Here is a 15,197-nt window from a genome sequence, read left to right as displayed (position 1 = left end):
CAAAAAGAGTCACAACAGCAATCATTTGGTAGGGCTGGGTGAGTGACCCAAGTTAGTGACCACCAGGAGTTCTGTAAAGGATTAACTGTGCACACACACCAACATCTACATACACTGCAAAAAGCCAATCTGCACAAAGCAAGAATCATTCCAGCTTCCAAAGACAGGAGCAGGTTTGGCGGGGAAGGAAGCTTATTTACATTATTTTTGGATGCAGATAATGAATTGAATGTACACATTTTTGTCCTGTTGGACAAAACACAAGACTGACTTGTTAGTGACAAGACAGATCTTGAAGGTGGCATGACTGCAGGAGAGCCTTTAATAACAGACGAGAGTACTTCACCAAGGGTGGGATAAATAGATTCAGTGTCTTAGCAGATGATACCTTCTTGTCTTACTTCTTCAGCCACAGATTTAATTACACTGATAATGTCATGAGAAGGAGAAATCAATTATTCATTAAGCCTGCCTAAGAAATCATTCTTTTATCCCATGTATTTTGTTTCAAGATCATTTACACTTGGGTAAAAAGGCAGTTTTCTTCCTTCGGTGTCAATATTTTATACAGTAACTCACTTAACAGCCCAAGTGAAAACTGAAGTGCGTCTCTCAAAGAGGACCAGAACATGATACTCTGTGCAAGGTATGAAGGTGATGCTTGAAGACTCAACCAATCTTCCTGTGACATATCAGAGGCTTTGTGATTCAGGGATCGCAAGCAGGATGCAGGGAGCAATCTCTTATGTCCCTTTCAAAAGAAAAGTTTTTCAATGTATTTACATCTCATGGGTTAATTTACATTAACCCATGACTTCTTCAGAGGTTCTTGGAGGTGAAACTGCAGGTCTTGCGCTGCCTGTTTTCTAGCTCTCTCCCTTTTTAATAAACACAAGACCTGGCCTGCCATTGCTTTCTTGGCACACTTGCTTTACCAGTAAACAGATTTTTTTTTCTTTTATTTGGTTTGGTTTTGCACTAGTTGCCTAAAAATAAATGAATAAACGAGAGTGTAATTTTCAGAGCGAGAAGTCTGTCTTCTACTTGTTCTTTCACTATTTAGCTCCACCACTTTCCAATAAAGCCAGGACCGTAAACCTGCACAGTAACTCATGTAAAAATATACTTGTTTTTGTAAGATAAAAGGTAGGAATGGGAGAGGGAGACTGAGAAGAGCTGAAGTCTGAGAAGGACTGAGGCTGAGAAGGAGAATTCAGGGCTGGAGGAAATGGAGGAGAGGAGTGGAAAGAACAGAGAAGTAGGTCCTGGCAAGGAGACAGCCCTATCCCCCCTGCACACAGCTGCAAATTCAGCAACAGTTTATTAACCCAAGTTTACATGAAGTAAAGAAGAAATAAACAGCTGCAGAGAAAGCAGCAGGGGGTTGCTACAGTGAGATACCCTGTGTGCAGTGTAACTGAGCCCCATGAGGCTGTTTGGGAGCTGGACTGACTCAGCTGCGTGCATCGTGCTCGACCATCACACTGTTAATGCAAAGCTGTCCATGGTGTAAAATTTCTTACCAAACATATACAGCCACAGATTTGTATAAGCACACTGCATTAGTTTTTAGCATTACCCCAGAGCCCCCGAGTTCTTGCCAGAGTCCAAGCTCTACCTGGGCTATAAACTGCACAGAAACAGAGGCAAAAGCATCTCTGCAGACTCACAGCTGTGCATCAGGCAGGGAGCTGAGTACTGAGTAGAGTGCCCACGTTGTTCTGCTGAAGACTCAGATTAGCAGAGAATCATGCACAAATGGGAGTGTGCATAGTGGGGGTGAGACAAGCCTACAGATACAGGATTTACCCCCACAGTGACAGTGTGCTCATGCCTGGGAAGTGCAGTATGGAAGGATCCATTTGCAGGCTGTAAATATATGGCATTTAAGGGTAAGAAAGTGCCTACACATGCTTTTGTAGATCCAAAGCTATAGGGAAAAAAAAAAGGAAAAGCTTCTCCTGTGCTCAGAATACTGATTTTTGGCTATTACTTTATAGAGTGATGTCACTGGCACAACAATCTTTTACAGAAGTAAAACAGCATTTGTGGAAGTGCCTAATATTGTATATCTCACCTTAACCAGGAACCTTCATTCAGTTTACATTAAGTAAGACATTACACTTCTGGAGAAGTACCAGTGATCTCAGCTTCTTCTTACTGGTTCAACTAAACATTTATTTTCTCCTTCAGCTGAGCTTATTAGGAATATTTAATGCATCAAAATGAACTGAAAGCTACCATTATGCATCTGCTATCCAGATTTTCCATCCATCTATTGACATCAAGGCTTAGTTCAAAAATACAACATTAACTATACTGCTATGTAAATACAACTCCTTCAACTACTATTTCATAAGTAAAATGTATGCAAGGTAAAAGCCAAGTCTGACTTGAACAGATGAAACTGTCCTCTCCCAGGTATAGAGATGTCTTTGTTACTTCGGCTTCTGATGTCAATCCCCCGCACCAGCTTGTACGTTCATCTTCTGTCCTCTAATTGAATTAATATTCACTTCCTCTTACTAATCCCCAGATGCTTGCCTGAAATTATCTAAGACACAGCCCACGTTTACAGGGACAAAAGATTTATATTAGGGCAGCAATTTGATAGCTACAAAGGTTGCTAATTTGCTGTGCAGCCAGGCAAGCTGACTGCAGGAATGCTGTGATTTTTTACTGTTCCTCTGAAACTTGGGGTGCAATGTTTTGCTTTTAGCTCCATGCTGGACCACAGTAAGAATACTGCTCAGATGTGATTTAAGACTGAAAAGAAAGGAACACTCCTTCCTGGATTTCCAGCCACCAGAAATACACATCAAGTTCAGTGCACTGTAAATTTGCCAACTCTCTTTGGTTTGGCTATATTTATTATGTCACTACCAGGAGAAAAAGAAAAAGGGAAATCTTTTCAGCATTAGACTTACACTCTTCAGCATTTTATAATGCAATAGAGTGTGTGGAATGGTGAGAAAACATAAAAAAACGGTCACAAATATAGCTCCCTTCTGGTCCCCTGGATCAGACTTTTTAACTTGAAGTTTGGCCTCTTTAGAGCTTACGAGTTTTGCCATCAATTTTCAATAGATCAAGTTTCACTTTTCTCCCAAGGTTATGAATAAATAGAAACATCTACACTGACAGCATGCTGGAAAACCTAGAATACAAAGCCAGTCTCCTCCTCCAACGCAACTACACAAAAGCATCACTGTGAAGGAAATAAAACTTTGTTTTCCTTCCACCCTCCTCATTTTGCTGTTGCCTCATGAATTTAGGGATGGTTCAAACACAAGACCCCATCCATAAACCAGAATATACAACTGCAACAGGCTGACAGATCAAAAAAGATCTACTTGAGTGGCTCCAGTGTGACAGGTACTATGTTGTTTACAGAGGGAAAAAAGGCATACACAATATAAACACTGTTTTTGCTGTGTTCAAATGCTGTATAGGTATTACCTTGTAAATTTTTTTTTCCTTTTCTTTCCACACCTCTTCCATATGAGTAAGAAGCAAGGTCTGAAAACTAGTGAATAAAAGCAGTTTTAAATGTGGCTGGACCAGGTGATGATTACTGAAACAACCAATCTTTCACTTTGACAATTAAATAAATGTAAGGACAACTGCAACAACCAGCAGTTAGGGTATTTCCCATGCATGAGGCAACCATCCTCTGTTTGCAGGGATTCAGCTCCTGGTTCTCAGGTTCTGGGAGAGCACCCTGACCACCAGCAGGAACAGTTTGGGCCCCTGTAGTTTGCAATCCAGATTGAGTGAACTGAATTACTGCCATCACAAGGGTTTGATGTTACCAAACAAGATAGACAAGGCAAGGCAGAATTTTCTCCTTGTTTTACTAGATCAACAGACAAGCACATGAGGTCTTAAAACAACCATGGCTCTTTATCTATTATAGCCTCAGATCACCATGACAAGAGGCTTAATAAAGAGCCTATCAACCTGAAATCCTGCTAATTTCTTCTGATTAGTTTCAGAATGCGTGACAGCATGAACAGGAGAGACTGAAGACACTGTATCACCTGTGTACATGATCTGAGCACCCCACTGCCCAGTCTGGGATGCACAGTTGAATCATCTCAAATTCATCATTACCCACACACACACACTTGTCAGATTAACCTCAAGTTAACACAAGTGTTTCCCAGCTACTACAACTGGAATAACTCAGCCTGAATTCACAACTGCTTTCAGCCATCCCCAAACTGCCTATTTTCCAGTTGACCTCTTTGCTCAGCCCTGTCCATAGCCAGGAAGAGCAGCCCCATTGGAGGTAAAGCCTGTCTTTCCAGCATTCTAAGCAAGCAGTATGGATTAGACTGCAGCACCCAGCTTGACCCACCTTACACTTCCCCACAGACTTTAGTAAAAAGAAAACTTACTTAGAAAGCATCCTTAAATAATCTGTGCTTGATTTAATGATTTACACTCTTGTACAAAAATTCTACAGCCCATCTCCTCATAGTACCATGATTTCCTTAGTACAGGAGTCCCAAAAGGCACATTGGCTTCTGCAGACACTTCTTTTAAAGGGAAGTATTTTAATCTCACTATGTCTGTGCATTCACAGAGAAACATTCCTGAATCTCTCTGCATAAAAGAGATAAGAAGATTATTGCACTTTTACCAAAGAAAGTTTTAGTAAGGTGCAGTTCATTACATTATTGAGGTTAATTTATATTGTACAAAGCTAAAAAATGACTGAATAATACATACTGGCATTACATACAGCATCAATGGATATTACAGGCCATTTTGTAGGACTTGAGGTGCTGCATCATATACAGTTGGGGCTGTAAAAATGGGACTTGAAGTATCTAATCTCTTGAAACTAATTGCAAATTTAACAACTTCTTCTGCCCTTCCTTAAAATTAAAGTCAGACAGTAAATAAGAATTACAAGTACCAGTAGATAGATTGTATGTCTGTATTCTCTAATTTTCACAGTTACAGCTATTGGGATACATTACAATCCCTCAGGGAGGGAGAAGTTACAGCTGGGCTCTCAGCATTTAAAGAGATCATCTGGCCCTGTCACAAGTGGGCTACAACTCTGCTGCAGTTAAGAAACCTCTTTGATTAAAAAAAAAAGAATACAGGAAAAAGAAGGTAGATGTTTGAACTGACACAGCTGCTTTTCCTTCACACAATGAAAAGAGCTTCCCCAAAACTACTTACAGCATCTGAGGTTTGAAAATCCTGGGATACAGCAACTTAGCCAGTGATGCTGGAGTGCATCACTGCTGATGCTGGGAGCACAGACAGAAAGGACACATTCTGCTCTGCACGGGCTCGGGGTGGAAATCTGTGCTCATTACACCTATTTGCAAACACCAGTATTCTTCTACTGCCCTTTGCTTCCTAATCCTCCAAACTGCCATATGCTGCATTTTGAAGTACGATTATCCAGCTTTTCTGGTATATAACTTGAAAATGGGGAGGAAAAATGAGGAACTTCATGCAGAGAAAGAGGCAGGGGAGGTGCTCCATTTGAACATTACTGACTTTGGAGCAAGTATTTGACTGAACCAACATGGTTCAGGTCTCCAGAAGTCTGACAATTAAACACAAAAAGCCACTGAACAGCACCAGGTCAGAGTGCTGGAGCCCAGATTTTCTCTCCACCCAGCTGCCCAAGTGTTTGTCTAACAGGGAGCCCATACTTTGCATACAGATATCCAGTTTTGAAAACTGGATATCTTTATCCTCTTTCATCCTCCTTCACCTCCAACACATACAAACTTTTTGTTGTTGATCATGTCTCTTATATTATTAAATCTTTCCTCTCATACTTTTATGCCTCAGAAATCTTTTATATTAAAACTCATATGCTCTCAAAATGATAAAATATAAGTCAAGGACTAGAGAAATTAAAAAGATGTGTGTCTGCTGCTTCTTTTTCTGTCTGGGAAATCTGAGCTACTCTGAGTGAGACTGTATTTTTTTTCATTTCATGCAGGTAACAAGTCTTTTATTAAACACAGGTGCCCAAAAATTCATCCCAATGCACTACAGTAACTTGAATGAACATGTCCTGGGGATAATTCTGGCCTTTGAGTGCTGGAAGTTACTGTGCATACTTGTCTGATTAATTCCTCTAGACTTACAAAGGTATCCATCATATCACAACTAATGATCTATGAAGCACACCAGTACCTGAAACCCTCCCCTCCCCAAGCCATTTCCTCAGCATCTAAACCCAGCTCTTATCATTTGTAATCAGTAATTAATAACAAAGCATTCTCACTAGTGCAATTTTTCTGCTAAGGTTAATGTAATAATTCATCCCAGGCCAGCTGCTGTTTTATGACTTCCAAGCACGACAGTAAGTAATGTTTTGCATAAGAAGTCATCCATGGAGTAAATCAATTAGCTCCTCTTTCATCAGCAGGCATTTTGCTGCAGCAAGTGAGGCTAATTACATATAAAGTTGTTGTTTAGCAACACAAGTAGGTACACAAAGTTTGGCATTGCACGTTGACTCTTCTCCTTACATCTCCATTCTGCTTTTTTTTCATTAAGGAGTTTTCAATCTTTAATCAATCAAATACTGTGATTATGAGCCACACTTACCATGCTGTTATTATCTGCACAGATTTGCCTACAAAGACCAGCATCAATCACACAATATGTTTTCAGTACTTGTAAAACTTTTGGGCCACTTCTTGCCCTCGAGAAGGACACATACATATTCATAGCTATTCATCTCAGTTGCAAAGTATCAATAAATTCTAATATGTTGTTCTTTAGATAAACTGCACTATCGTCTCGTACTCTAAATTTCATTTCATAGAATAGCTATATGGCTGTCCCAAGGAGGAAATTTGGAACCCAGAATGTATATATGTGAAAACCAGAGAAAATTTAATTTATAGCACTGGTGTGCAGTGCCGGTATAATCTTCTTGTCTTACTGGAATTGGTAAGTAACCTTGGAAATCTACTTTTCCCCCCCCTTTATGACTGATGCAGTCATCGTTTTTTTTTGCATGATGTGGCTGATAGTACGGCTCAGGAAGCTCATGAGTATCGTGAGTTCTTGTAGTCTGGTCACCTGCTGCTGAAGGCAAACACAGATGAACTGGAGCTTAAATCCTACTCAATGACCTTTGGTTCTTGTGTTTCTGAGAAAGAGAAGCTGAAGCACACTGAAACAAACTGCACAAAGCTCAGCACCTCAGGTTTACCAAGGACAGAAATATCAGGTCTTAAGCATCGAAATCTTTGATCCAATGTGCTGTGGATGATGTGTACACAGAGCTCAGACCACAAAGCCCACCACAAACCTCTGTCCAGGAACCAGTAGAGCTGCCCACAGAGTCACTCCAGCGAGTGGAAATCAAAGGAAGATAGGAAACTACTGACCCAGGTGAAAGTTGAGTGATGCAGGCTGAACTAGGTTGATGTTTGCTGATGCCATTCAGGCAATCTAAGCCACAGATAATCACAGGGCAGCTCCCCAAAAGCAGCATTTGTGGCCTGAGGTGACTGAGGATGTATAAACACTGCCTGCAAGGCAACAGTTCACTTCCTTCCTTTTACTTGGTGGGAAGGAGGAGAGAAAAAGAAAAAGCAGAAGTAATAAAAGAAGTGGGTCATTTTGGAATGACTACTTCAAACCAGTCCAATACAATGTCATAACGCATAGGCAACACAAGGTCAACAGCTCTGACTCACCAGTTTTAGCAAATCACTAGACATTCTGGCTCCAGCTACACCAAAAGCAGACACCTAGAAATACCTCTTCTCAACAAAGAGAAATGTGTTTGAAAAGGCAAGTAAAAAATGGTAAATAGCATGACCTTTAGGAAAATAGTCACGTGAATCCATGAATTAATGTTAGGCAATGTCAAATTAGAAACTGAAGTAAACTCATCCCTGGATTTGGATCCTGATGGATACAGGACTGTATCTCTTCTGTGTTCCTCTCAGAAGCCTAAACTATTAGACCAAACAATTATGCTGGTTGTATTTAATGAGCATTAAATGCTAATCTTGACAACTGTAAGACAAAATCTAACCTCAAAGATAAAATTATTTCCCATTCCTTTAACATGTGATCTATTTTGGTTTGCAACTTCTTGTAATTCAGTAGCACATTCATTGCAGCAAATAGATCTATGTTAACCACTAAAGTGTGCATACTGTTACCCAATTCTGAACTTCTGGTGACTCCAGCTCATGGGCTGATCCACAATTATCAGTTATTTTTGGAGCAGTGGGGCTGTACACAGCCATGCAAATTACAAGACACAGTTGTGTATGTTGTCTTCTAAGAATATGTCTTGCAAGTATTTTTTTACCCACATTCTTAAATGCTTGGGGTTTCATATACAAAAAAAACCACCAAATCCACCCAACATAAAATGCAAGCTTATGTCACATTCCTGCAGGGCTCTTCATCTGTATTCAGTTACATCTAGATTCTCTCCTTTGCTACTTGTGTGTTTGAATCCTCTTTCTCCTTCTGTTTATAATTATGTGTTTTTTTTATAAACTCGTTCAATAAATGCTCCATTTTGGCCCTCAAAATTTGCCACTGGCACCTCTGAAGTTTATTAGTAAACCTCCACCTGAAAATTAAAGGAAAAAGAAAGATAATGTCTCACATGTTGCACATTGCCTGCCATGTATATGGAGACCCCAGCCTGGAAAACCACTTACTCAGTGTAAATCCAGTTTGGTTATATTGACTTGTCTTTCCCTCATGGTACATTAGTGCTCGTGAAAAATCTTGCAGTGAAAGCCTTAGAGAAGAAAGCTTTTGTCCACAGCAAATGCACTTCCCACATTCCGCTCCTTTACAACAGGCAAAAGAGCAAACCTGTTGTTCCTACTTTTACAATAATCACAAGGCCAGACACCCAACTCAGACATAAATACCTCATGGGCTTTGTCATGGACACTTTCTCGAGCCCTAATTCAAGTGCTATCTCCACCTGTTTGTCCTCTCTTACTCCATCAAACATATAAACAATTATGATGAGTCCTCTGAAAACCTGACTGCAATTCTAACATTCAGCTCCTACAAGCCACCAGACCACCCTTTCAGTCACCTTCAGATCACTGCTACATGTGAACTTCCTTAAGCCAAATCTTCCTGGGTTTTTTTGTTTGGTTTGCTGTTGTTTTGGTTTGAGGGTTTTTTTGGTTGGTTGGTTGGTTTGGTTTTGGTTTTTTTTGCTTTTCCTTCTCTTCCTTCTTCCTTTCTCTTTCCTTTACAGAACCGTTCAGCAGGTCAAAAAGAGATTCAAGAGACAAATGATGGCATCTGCAAACAACTCAAACAACTCCATAGAAGGAAACAAAACAGGCCAGGATCAGAGAGGCTGTTATATATCAACACAATAAATATTCACAGTCAAATTCTCAGCTGGTGTAAATCAACCTGTCTCCATCTGGTATTATAAGCCAGTGCAACTTGATGTTAAACACACAGTAGAAAAATTTTATTCATGTTAAACTACAGCATTTTAAATCTCAGGGAGTATTGACCCTATCTGACACCTATTTCAATCGATGGCCAAACTCTCATCTCCCTGGACAGGGAACAGCCTGGAGCACACTGTATGCTGGGGGGTATGGGCCCTTAATATCATCTCACATTTAAAGCTTCCTACCCTTAAAAAATCACAGCTACACCTAGCTTGTAGTAATACAAAACCATATCTGCAGGGCATCTTTCAGTGGCCTATGTCTGGTGTTTGAATTTCACATATTACTTTGCACTATAAAGAGAACTACAAATATCTGCTCGATCAGCTCTGCTGTTGTTCTGAGGGAGCAAAACTGAGTGCCAGGGAGTTTCTGTGATGGCACACACAGCCATTAGCACCCAGGAGAGAAACACAGATTCACAACACCAGGAGTCCAACAGGTTCTGATAGTCAAAGGTTAAATATCTAACTGGTGTTTTCACTGTCTAGATCACCAAGAGAGATATTTTGGCCAAAAATGTCTTCATAGAATCAAAGAATGATTTGGGTTGGAAGGGACCTTAAAGATCATCTAGTTCCAAATGCCATGAGCAAGGACACCCTCCACTAGACCAGGTTGCTCAAAGTCTCAACCTGGCCCTGCCATCTTGCATATTTATTATATATTGAGCTGACTTTACAAATGGCTGATTGTGACTGTTTCAGCAAGGAAAGATTAGAGATTTGATTTCCATCTCCCCACCCTTACAAGTCCTGGTGAATTCTTGAGGAACAAGCACCCTACTGGCAGAATACAGACCAGTCTCTAATCTGCACCCTAAAAAAGGTGAGACAGATATCTCTTTGGGCAAAATAGAAAAAGAAAGATGAACCATGTATTTGGTGAAATATTCTAGGGGTCATCTCCAGTCTGTTGTCTTGTCTGGCAGCCTCTACTCACTGCATTTTCTTGTCGCTGTTTTCCTTGCTTGCATGCACTCATTCATCTGCCACTGCCAGTCTCTTTAGTACTGAGTGCTGAGTGCAGCATGCAAAGCCCCTTCCAAAAAAACTCAACACCAATTAAGAACAGAGAAAGAAACAAAAATTAAAAGCTTGATAAAAACAGATGTCAGCAGATGATGGAAACACTTCTGCATAAAAAAAGTCATCTCCTTAGTTCAACATCAGCTACAAGAACTGCTGTGCTCCCTTGAACATCGACTTTCTGGTTGGCTTGCAGGCAAGCCTGGAAAGGGATGTTAATGGTTTGCTTGGTCAGTGCACATAGAAAGGAAGGAGAACCAGTGAAGGAGCTGCCAGCTGTGTTCCCTGCTTCAGGAAGCTCAAGAAATCTTTTTTTTCAAGAAAGCTTGCAAGGGCTCTGGGATTACGGCCCTTCAGTGGATGGGGATGTTTCTTTCTTATGGTTCGGCCTTTAATGATGTTAAAGGGCAAGGAGGTTTTGACTGACACACAGCAGACCCCAGAGAGACTAATTACTCAGACAGTCTCTTTTCCCCTTCCCACTCTTCTTGAGCATCTGCAAAGACTTTAAATTTGACGAGCAAATGCTAATAATTTTCCTTTGTAGCACTGGATTGTTCCTCTTCAGGGCTTTTACATGCACTTTCCATTTACGCAATGCTAACTCCCATAATGGTCAACAAAGGCCAGTATATTAGTATGACAAACTTATGTTCTCAGTCATGCACAGAATTTGAATTGAATTAGAAAGTCAGCCTGTGTTCATAAAAACAACACTAATGAGCAAATGGAGCTTTACTGTGCTACATAACAGATATCACATATCTTTGGATTGCTGTCAATTCTTTATGTAAATACTCTAAATCCCTTAGACTTCATTTTTCACACTATATAGTGAGTCTCTTCATAATCAAATAGTATTTAAAACATTTACTGCCTTGTTAAATCTAACAAGTTAGATTTACTAGGATAGTCACTTGCCTTAATAGCCAATTTAGTAAAACTCAATGTATTCATTGATGAATAAATATATAATGGGCGGTTGTTAAACTTTAATAAATATGTTTAATAGTCAGCTGGCATTTTCTCTCAATGGCAGCACTTCCTCTTGGCTGCCAACAGGAAATGCTGCTCCTGAATATGCCAATTCAGCCCACATGTAGGGAATAAATTGATCTAGAGGAGCAAATGGGAGCATGAATTTCAGGTAGCTTTCCTATGCTGCTTGTCACAAGATGAGCAATAACTGAGGTTACTCTAAGCTCCCATGGAGACAGTCAGGTGTTGAATAGCACAGTGTAAGGAAGAGCATGAGCTACAGTGTTTGTCTAGACTCCATACAAACAATGAACTAGAACAGGAAAGGCAGTTGGCTACCTGAAAGTCATTTAAATGATATTCACATATTATTATGCAATCTATAGTCTCACCACACTCCTTGTTTCATGTAGATCATGACACATTCACTCCACCCTGCCACTCTGTGTCAATATGACACCTCAGCTTCTAGCTAGATCATTTAAGGCTTTTGGGTACCTGAGAAAAAATTTTGGAGGAATCCACATCATTAGACAACTAAAAACTTTTAAAAATCAGACCCTTAGCTCAAATTGTATAACTTTATGGCTCATCTCTGCAGTTCCCAGGATCAGCTCTCCATACTGAAAGCAGCTATTGCATGTAAATGAGAAAAAAGCAGACCAAAATATCTTCAGAAGAGACTGTATTTGTATGCTGGGCTGAGAAGCTTGATCATAGCCATGAGACACTCACCTGGGTTGGATTATATAGTTCCTGGAGTGGGCTTCTGGATCCTTTCCGACAGCAAATGTCCATCCCAAATGGATTTCTTCGCATTACTGCAAGGGGAAATTGAAATTAATACAGGTTAGCAACACTGGTTAGCTCTAATCAATTGCAATACCTACAGCAAGAAAAGATTTTCTGACAGATCATGGGATTCCAGACAGTGTTGTCCCTTAACTCCTAATTTTACTTTCCCTAGAAATTGTCCAAGAGCTAAATCCTTTATCTATTGTGGAAGTTAGTAAATATAAAAGCTCTCTTATAAAAGCTGTTATGCAACAACTCCCAGCTTAGGTCCACAAAAATTCAAGCATAGGGACCAAAACAACACAGTTTTCAGCAGTGCTAGGTACCTGCTTCTCTGACCATCAAGGAGGAGTCAGATGGATTCCTATAATCAGCATCTCTGAGAGGCACCGTTTGAGCCTCTCTCAGCCTCAATACAGATATACACAGGAATCTAATAATAAGACATTGATTTTAAAGCTTCTGGCCTAATTCTTCAGTTTCCCCTAGAACAGATACTCATCAGTACAAAACACACATACAGTCAATCATTCTGCACTCCTTGCCCCAAACTATTTTACTCTATAAATTTCAACTGGAAATTTGACTGATCTGCGAGCCAAGATACGCTCTGTTATCCCCACTGGAGACCAGCAGGTTTTCAAACCAAAGGCTTTGACAAAGGTCTGATCAAGGAGCATTTCGGATGACAAAACATTTTTCAGGAGAGATGTTGACCTGAGCCCCAGCAGGCACAGAGATCATCAGCTTCAAGTTAGACCTCTGTGGCCATAAAACTCTGCATAGGAAGCCATTTGGCTCCAACCGCCTCCTACACGCCGGAGGAAAACAAGAGCATGCCTGTGCTTCTAACCTCTTGTGGCCCACATGATGCTCTGCTAACACTTCAGCACCCAGCTTGCCCTGAGAACTACAGAAGGAGCATCAAGCTGTCAGACATCAGGCATTGCACCGAGGGGAGGTTTGTCTCATCAAGGTTTAATTACAACATAACAAAAAAAAAAAAAAGGGAAAAAAGAGGTGTTCCTGCTGGGAGCATCACGTCAAGCAGAGTCACGCATGCTTTTACCACCTCTTGCCATGTTTTGTAAACAGAAACTATTGAAGTGTCTCAGAGCAATGAGCTGCACCACTTGCAGTCATGATGTAGCGGGCTTCAAGTCAAGTCAGAGAATACAACCCAGTCATGTTTTAATACTGAGGGTTAATATGTAATCATAATTGATATATCAGGTAGTATAAACCACAGAAAACTGCATACAGTCCAATCTGGAAACATAATTGATTCCTTCACTCACTTCATATCTATTTTTCAAAAAAGTAACATATCAATGTTACTAGAGGCTATAATTTTAATTGACACATTTAAACACCTGATTAAATTCTGAGCATTGCAGACAAGTATTGCAATTCCTCCATTTCTGTGATAATGTGCCCTTTTAAAAGATAACTTAGAATGTGTTTTAAAAAGTTAAAACTTTAAAAATATTTCACAAGACTAATGTCAGCTTTCAAAGCCTGGAAGTGGTTCTAGGAGGAAAACATTGAAGTGAGGATGTGAGACACCCAGCAGCCATTTTAACTACAGAGCTCCTGTCCATCTCATCCCTGTATGTCATCCCCCTCCATACTCTTCTACCAGGAATTGTGTCCAGAGGTGCTTTCAAAATCATTTTGTAGCCCCCTCCTCGTTAAAGCAATCCTTCCAAAATGAAGTCTTCCACTCAACAGCAGACCACCCAGTTTCCATTTAAAACACCACTGTAGGGGGAAAGAGAAAGGGGAACATTTCGGTGTATCCAGACTGTGATTAACTAAGATCCTGCAACACTGATGCTTTGTTTCAAAATGAAGAAGAATAATAATTCTAGTGTGGCATTCTTTAATTTATTATTTCACTTTTCCTTTCCATTAAATATAGTAAACAGTAATGTGCGTAAATGTATCCCTTCCTGGTTCACTTAGCCAGCAGGTACGAACACAGAAACACTTTATATGCAGCAGTAACAGCAATAAAGATTAAATTATTTACACAACATGCAAGATTTGTTTCCAGATGTAAACAGACAACAATAAGAAAAGCAACTATTCCCCCAGCAAAAGCTAAATGCTAGTGTAGAGCCTTAGTCATGGAGGCGATTCAATCTATTTTATCAAACCCAATATTACATAATTGGTTTGGTTTTTTTCATTAAGCCTTTAGAAGCAGACTGCAGGGTTAGCATAGCAACACAGCACTTGTTTCCCTGTTTACTGCTGTCAGGAACATCATGCCTCGATGCAGCTGTACACAGCACCTCTGTGCACACCTGGAAAATATTTGTGCCTGGAATTTAACAACAGCATCAAAATAAAGGTGCATAATCCCCTTTCCTCAGCAAAAATCCCACTTGCACTTGCAATCCTACTTGCACTGTAGAATTGTCCTTAGGTGAATAACTGTATGGAATGTTTTCATATAGTTCAGCCTTGCTGGCATGTCTGAGGACAAACTCACCTGTCAGAGCTCCTGCAACCTGTTTTCTACCATCTTAGCTTCTCTGAGGCAGTGCTTTGTCATGCAAATGACACAACATTTTGGGCCTGAATTTCATCCATAGCAATCTGCAGTAAGAAAACTAACCTGGATGGTAACTGCAGCTATACTAATTTTAACAACACTTTCGCTAAGAATCCATCACACTATTGTGGTAGTGAAAATTAAAAAAATCAAGCCCTTTATCCTCATCAAATCTTCTTATTAGCATAGTAAATATCTAAATTTACATTTTATGGCTAGGGCTGATCTGCATACATAATTACAGTTAATTATAATCTAATGATAAGTATTGCATATGCACGGCTCCAAGAACTGATCAAAAGATCACGTTCATGCACACTAATAGTGTGAAGCAGCTGACAAAGAATCTTAGAATTCTTGGGGTTGGAAAAGACTTTAAGATTA

General features: G+C 40.0%; 1 protein-coding gene across 1 annotated transcript in view; it reads right to left on the bottom strand.

Annotated features, from left to right (window-relative positions):
* CHST11 (carbohydrate sulfotransferase 11) overlaps positions 1 to 14,761 on the bottom strand; it is a 96,522-nt gene extending 81,761 nt beyond the window's left edge. The window contains exons 1-2 of the mRNA XM_039383522.1: positions 14,751 to 14,761; positions 12,194 to 12,279 (exon numbers count right to left, since the gene is read on the bottom strand). Coding sequence (XP_039239456.1) covers positions 12,194 to 12,277 — 84 coding nt within the window. The 5' untranslated portion in view covers positions 12,278 to 12,279; positions 14,751 to 14,761. The remainder of the gene's footprint in view (positions 1 to 12,193; positions 12,280 to 14,750) is intronic.
* Between the last annotated feature and the right edge of the window lie 436 nt (positions 14,762 to 15,197).

Source organism: Pipra filicauda, unplaced genomic scaffold, assembly GCF_003945595.2.
Source record: "Pipra filicauda isolate LSUMZ 115617 unplaced genomic scaffold, ASM394559v2 scaffold313_size859762_pilon, whole genome shotgun sequence".
Classification (NCBI taxonomy): domain Eukaryota; kingdom Metazoa; phylum Chordata; class Aves; order Passeriformes; family Pipridae; genus Pipra; species Pipra filicauda.
The sequence above is the reverse complement of the archived record's forward strand: the minus strand, read 5'-3'. Positions and strand labels throughout refer to the sequence as shown.